At 34.3% G+C, this 6,728-nt stretch overlaps 1 protein-coding gene across 1 annotated transcript; it reads right to left on the bottom strand.

Moving 5' to 3' along the window:
- Nucleotides 28–5,598, bottom strand: LOC107646195 (dolichyl-diphosphooligosaccharide--protein glycosyltransferase subunit 2). The gene is made up of 12 exons (XM_016350401.2): nucleotides 5,006–5,598; nucleotides 4,810–4,925; nucleotides 4,585–4,654; nucleotides 3,850–3,954; nucleotides 3,673–3,762; nucleotides 3,421–3,569; nucleotides 3,049–3,160; nucleotides 2,883–2,966; nucleotides 1,618–1,698; nucleotides 1,308–1,535; nucleotides 525–647; nucleotides 28–379 (listed from the first exon to the last, which is right to left on the bottom strand). The coding sequence occupies exons 1-12, from the start codon at nucleotides 5,195–5,197 to the stop codon at nucleotides 263–265; spliced, it is 1,467 nt and encodes a 488-aa protein (XP_016205887.1). The 5' UTR covers nucleotides 5,198–5,598; the 3' UTR covers nucleotides 28–262.

The raw sequence follows: 6,728 nt of genomic DNA on the forward strand, positions 1-6,728 counted from the left end.
TGGGGTAAATGGACATAAAATTCAAGATACCGCGGCAAATCACTACATTTTTCATAGAACTTGTAATTATAAAACCTATGTAGAACTATGCCTAAGATTACGAGCCGTAGAATGTTTTTAATATGCTTTTCTATTTTGATATAATTGAGCTCTCTAAAATTCACGTAAGATTATGCAACATAGTTCCTACAAAAATGATTAGTACAATCTTTACAAGTGAAAACTCATATTTCTCATTCTCTTTATAAATACACAATGTTCCTTATGCAGATTTCAGCTTGGCTGATGTGGTAGCAAGATGCGAAAGGATTCTGTGTCCCACAAACAACAGAAAAACTCCAAGAAGTGCTGTTGTTTTAAGTGTGGTGAACAAGTCCAGCTGCATAATGAACATCAAATGTCAATTCGTGGTCTCGTATAGAAAATGTTGGAATGTAATAGTCGGTGAACATTGAAATTTAACATTGTTTTGCTTGCAATAAGCTGACAGAAACTTGTTCAATAGCATTGCGGAGCGGACATACCTTCAACCAGAAAAGTACATAAAGAACCAGAACCGCGGCAATGCCAAGATGGAACAGGATGGCATATGTAGCAGGTGCTGCTGAAGAAGGAAAGTTCCTCAAGTTTACCCCCAAGCGCAATAGCTGTAAATGATACCAGAATGAGTGTGATAAATGCTAACTATACAAGTAGATAGATTAATCTCTGCAGAAGCCCAATAGGCCAATATCACGCTGAATCTTTTCATTTATTATCCATCAATGATATGACTTTGGCCAATAGTGCTCTTAACAGTTGCAATAACCTTTTATTCTAAGCAGAGAAGAGACTTCCCTTCATGCTTGTTATAAACCATCTCAATTTCCCAATCGGAAGATATATCTTTTCACTGTGGGAGTATGCTCCAAAGGTTAAAAGTAATCAAATACAAAGAGTTTTTAGTTTTTCGTGACCATAAGGGGAATTTTTGTGTTCTTTTCTTTTTATAGGAGCGTAAAAAGATAACCTTCTACTGATAAAGAAAACAAGAAGGCCTTTCAGGCTTCAGTTTTTATCCCATATATTTCTTTTTTAAGTTTTTATCCTAAAAAAAATGCCCTTTATATAATTCAAATTATTGGTAACTGAGATATTAGCATTAAAGTAACAGAAGAAACAACTAACATTTCTAGTTTCTAGCTAATTTTATTGTGTTTTCCTTTTCCACCTCCCATATTTTTTTCAATTATCATCACCATATTAATATTGAAAGGGATAAAGATACATGTGTACCACTCTCTACTCAAGATAAACATAAGACTTACCCCAACCAAAAAGCCAATTAAGGGCAGAAGGGTCAAACTCAAGAAAATAAGAGAGAGTTGTGTTGGTGGTCGTTTTTCAGGAGTCCTGAATAAGTGGGTTATCTCAGCTTTGGGCCCATATCTCGTGTATGGATCAACAGCTAGTGGAGGAAGACGGGGTGCCTTGCTAGTAGGTGCTTCTGGAAGATCTAATTCAAGATGGCCAAGTGGCCGTAAGAAAGAGTTCTCCTGAAACAATACACATTTTTTTCTCAGATTGCCAATATAATTGGGAAAGGGGAAATTAAGCTGAGCAAACACTTCAAGATACCATGACAGCATCACCAACAGTCAGCTCAATGTCATATCTGCCAGAGAGATAGTAAAATTTCTCCACCAAGCCAAGAAAATCCTAAAAAGCCAAAATTACAAACATCAGTAGAACATTAAACATGATGTACTGTTAAACCAGAATGAAATTACTCCTGCAGCCTTCACCAAAACATAAGTGTAACAATTAAATATCCCACATCAAGAGCAGTCAGGACATTCAATTTATATTATAATTACACATAGTTTGTACTTAATAGATAGAGTAAAGTATTGTTTTTGTCCTCAATGTTTGGAGTAAGTCTCAAAGTTGTCCCTAACGTTTCAATCGTCCTATTTAAGTTCCTAACGTTTCAAAATTGGCTCAATATTGTCCTGCCATTAGGGATCCGTTAACAGAATTGACGGCGGGACAAAATTGAGACGATTTTGAAACGTTAAGGATTTAAATAGAACGGAAACGTTGGGGATAAAAACAATATATAGAAATAAATTTTAATTTTATCCTTCAATAATATCAATTTTTTACTGTACATAATATTCAATTATTTTTTAATCACATCTAAGTAAATTACACTTAATCACATTACTTTCATTCTAAATAAATTTTTTTATATTTTTATATTAACTTATAACTTTAAGTGTAAAATTATAAAAAAATATTTATTTAGAATGAAAGTAATGTGATTAAGTTTAATTTACTTAGATGTGATTAAAAAATAATTGAATATTATGTACAGTAAAAAAATGATATTATTGAAGGATAAAACTAAAATTTATTTCTATGTATGGTTTTCGTCCCCAACGTTTTCTTCCTATTTAAGTCCCTAACGTTTCAAAATCGTCTCAATTTCGTCCCGCCATCAATTCTATTAACGGATCCCTAACGGCAGGACAACATTGAGTTAATTTTGAAACATTAGAGACTTAAATAGGACGATTGAAACGATAGGGACAACTTTAGGACTTACCTCAAACGTTGGGGACAAAAACGATACTTTACTCTAATAGATAAATGAGCCAGCTCGACTGGAAGAAATTGGAGGTGCATTATATAAAAACCAGCACATAACTTTTCTGCTCAATGATGCAATTGGGTTTTTATGATTTTAAGTGATAGGCACAACCGCACAAGAACAAATAATCAAAATTCAGCATCTGTTAATATCTATCTAATATGAATTATAACAAATTCAATGAGTACTGAAGAAGAGACATTTGAAGCTAGGTAATGAAATATGTAATATGTAATAAGAGATACTTAACAAGAACAATCTCGAATTTCTTGCCAGCATTTCCAACAACAAAGATGTGCTCATACTTTGTCTCATGTTTCAACTTGAGAAATGCCTGAAAAACAATTAATCCTCAATGAACAAAGCATTTAAGTAAAACTAAATAGGGTCTAACTGTCTAAGTCAACAACTCAAACCTGATGAGGCTTAAATGCATGACCACGAGGGGTTGTCAATTGGAAAGAAAAACGGAATTTTTGCAGGTGGTTAGCTGAGAGCGAAACAATGTCATTTCCAGCCAAATCTAGCCTGGATAGCAAAGTGGGAGTATAAAATGAAGCAACAAAAAGTTTATGCAAAAGAATTATAAATCAAATTTCAAAACTCAGATTAAATTCAGATGTATTAAGTTTAGACTTAACATCACAAAAAGAAAAGGAAGTTTATATTAAACACAATACAACATGACAAGCATATTAAAATTAGACATACCAACCAACTATCAGCATACTCATACATCCTAAATGTAACAGCATAAATCTTTTTAAAAATCCAAAATAGAAACCTACGTTTTCTGGGTTTCAATACTTCCAAGATCATTGTCCAGAACTGCAATTTCTGCATTGCTAACTTTAACAATGCCAGTGACATATATTGGCACATGAATTTGGCCTCCGGTAGCATAGACTTTTTCTCCGTCAGCATCATGAAGCACCATCTACAAGATAGGCTCAAAGTAATTTAATTGTGAGGCAGAATAGAAATACACATTGATCCCAACTGAAAGGAAAACTAAACTGTAAACAAACAAACAGCATTACCTCAAAAACAAACACATAAATACCCACATCCACTTTATCTGGTAAAACGTCCAATACATGATGTCCGCTATTCTGGTCATATTTGAGGTCCTGTATCATGCAAATTTAGCAAAATCCAAAGTTTCAGACGATGCGAAGTCAAACGCAGAGAAAACAAATCATTGACTCATCACTTACCTTGTTCTGAATAACAGCCGAATCTTTAGCAACAGTGCTGAAAGCCCGGACAAGCTTAACTGTTAAAGGAGGTGCAGCTGAACCAAGCACTGTATTCACCCTAACCTGATTAAGTTCAAAGTACAATAGAAAGTTGTCATTTTCTCCAACAGTAAATGAGAAGTAGAAACACCATACAATCATGAAGTTGATAAATAATTTAACATAACCAACTGAGTCATAAGTTGAAAATGTTGTACAGCATGCATATAAACCAACAAGCAACAAATAGGAGAAAACGGCAGAAGGGGGAGGTCCTCAAGCTCCATATCAGAAAAACAGGAAATGACACAGGAAAGCATAGCCTAAATAATTTAAGGAACTCATCGGAGATGAAACCACTGAAAATTAGTAGTAGTAGCCTACGTATGGATTTGACACATCAACAACAGAATCGTGGCAGAAGATGGCTTACAGGATGTTCATGGCCCAAAATGCATATACACCAAAGGGTTACAGGCTATTTTCTCCTTTATACAACAACAATAACAACAACAACAACAACAACAAAACCTTATCATCCCACTAGATGGGGTCAACTATATGAATCAAACGATGCCATTGTGCCCTATCATGTATCATGTCTAAGCATTAGAAAAGAAACCCAATGAAAGCCAGAAACAAAAGTTGTTCATGCCAATTTCAAATAGCTACTGGATACGATACTTCCCGAAAAGGGACTTTTCAACTTTATACCTTGAGTTGATCTTTATTTGATAATGAATAAACACTTGCAGGAAGTGACAATATCAACGGAATGGAAATCCTGCACCACAAGAAGAAAGCTAAGAAATATACATTTTTTAAAGAATATTGACGAGGTCAGTGTATCAGCAAAGAACCAAAACAGAAGAAAAAAGGAGAGATGTCTCTGTAAAGCTGCACTTTACAACAATATGTTGTTCTTGGAAAACAACTTGCCTGTTGCTCTCTAGAAGAGCTAATGATTCTATTTGATTGAATAAGTCCTTCGCATCTCCTGGGATTCCAATGCCCAGAAAAAATTTTGCTAAGCCCAATATTTTATCACCTGGAAGCTGGAAGTGCAAAGCCAAAACGTTAGTAGAAAATTCTAACAGACTAAAAATTAGAGAGTAGTCCTTTACAATCCACATACATTTATTTTTCCAGAAGTTACAGCAGCAAATGCGAAAACCCCACGAACAACTGAAGAAGTTGTGGAAATAGAACCTTGATGCTCATGTCCACCAACCAGTTTCTCATCAAAATAAAAAGTTCCATCATCTGAAGTGTTAATGCATTCATCAAAAACTATTGTGACGAAGAATGTAATAGAAAGTAGAGCCATTTAACATACAAAGTCTTTGGACAGAAGAATTATTAGGGAGGATGGGCATAACATAACAGTGTGCAAGTGGCACAAGAGTTTTCAAGCCAATTATATCATTTGAGGTCAAATGGTATTCCACAGTTCTGCAGTGCACCAAGACAAACGTGAAACAATTTTATCCATTCTCTACCCTATGAGAGATATACAACTTGACTGCCACAACAAACGGGACTCGAGAATCAAGTATTCTGGAGAGGTAAATAATCTGTCTCTGTGTAACTCTTCATAGAAGTAGGACATTAAGTTGATCAACAGTGATCATTAATAACAAGTTCCCGTCACATGCAACAGGTAAAAAGAAAAGGGTAACCTAAATGAAACCATTAAGAAAATATGTAAAGTATCAAATACAGGTTTACAGTCAATATTGTTAAGAATTAAAAGCATAAAAATCTTACCGTGTATAGGACATAAAAATTAAAGAATGAGGAACGTAATGAACGTCCGCGATTCGGTTTCACTACCTTTTACCGCGATATGACTATTTGGTCTTAGATCATGAATACGACGTCCATTACGGAATACGAGAATACAACCTTATACAAAATAAAATAACAAAGAAATATACGTATCATCAAAGTCGAAACATTGATCTTAAAATTAAGGTATTTTGTAACGACAAATGGATAACAATCAGTCACTATTACATTCGATAAGCACAATATGTGTCCTAACCGAGATCTTCGTGACCGACCTCACTAGTGTAATCGCAGAAGACTCTAACTAGTCAGATCCCATTTCAAAAACTAGACTTTAACCAACGAACTGAACGAAGTGTTTGAAATTTCGAACAATTTAACTTTCATAAAGGATGTAACTCATCTTTAAGTACATCTACATTAATAAAGGCAATAATGTTACAAGACATTCTAAAGAGGGATCTTTAAAACAGTAAAATTAATGTTGGATTACTATTTCGTGGTCGTTCCTTGACAATTTATTTTTACTTAAGTTCACCATCCCGTTTCACTTTTGAGGTTGACTTCATGAGGTAAAACCTTTAACGTTACATGAAATTAGATTATGATTTGAGCGGTCACAATATTACAATACTCTTAAATAGACAAAACGAAAACGAAAATAATACATAGAACGTTTGTATATAACGGAGCCGTAGGAACTTGGACATAGTTATAGAATATAATCGAGGTATAACAGTCCAGTTAAATCACTTTTTACTATATGACTTCGAAAAACTGTCGTAACTTTTTATACCATACATATTCAAACGAAAATGGAATTAGAACAAATCTAAAACCTCCGTTAATTACGAGAAAATATTAAAATCTTAAGGGATGGGACCTACATCGTCGTTAACACGGGAAATCATCTCAAATAAGAAAACATTTACGATCTAAATATAATAGAAGGTATAGTCACTAAAAGCAAAACCAAAGTAATGTAAAACAAAGTAAAAACCAAGAGACGACGGGGGGGGGGGGAGGAGGGGGGTTAAGTCGCATTTACAACTGATGTAACGCTAAATAAT

The sequence above is a fragment of the Arachis ipaensis genome, chromosome B06, assembly GCF_000816755.2.
Source record: "Arachis ipaensis cultivar K30076 chromosome B06, Araip1.1, whole genome shotgun sequence".
NCBI classification, from domain to species: domain Eukaryota; kingdom Viridiplantae; phylum Streptophyta; class Magnoliopsida; order Fabales; family Fabaceae; genus Arachis; species Arachis ipaensis.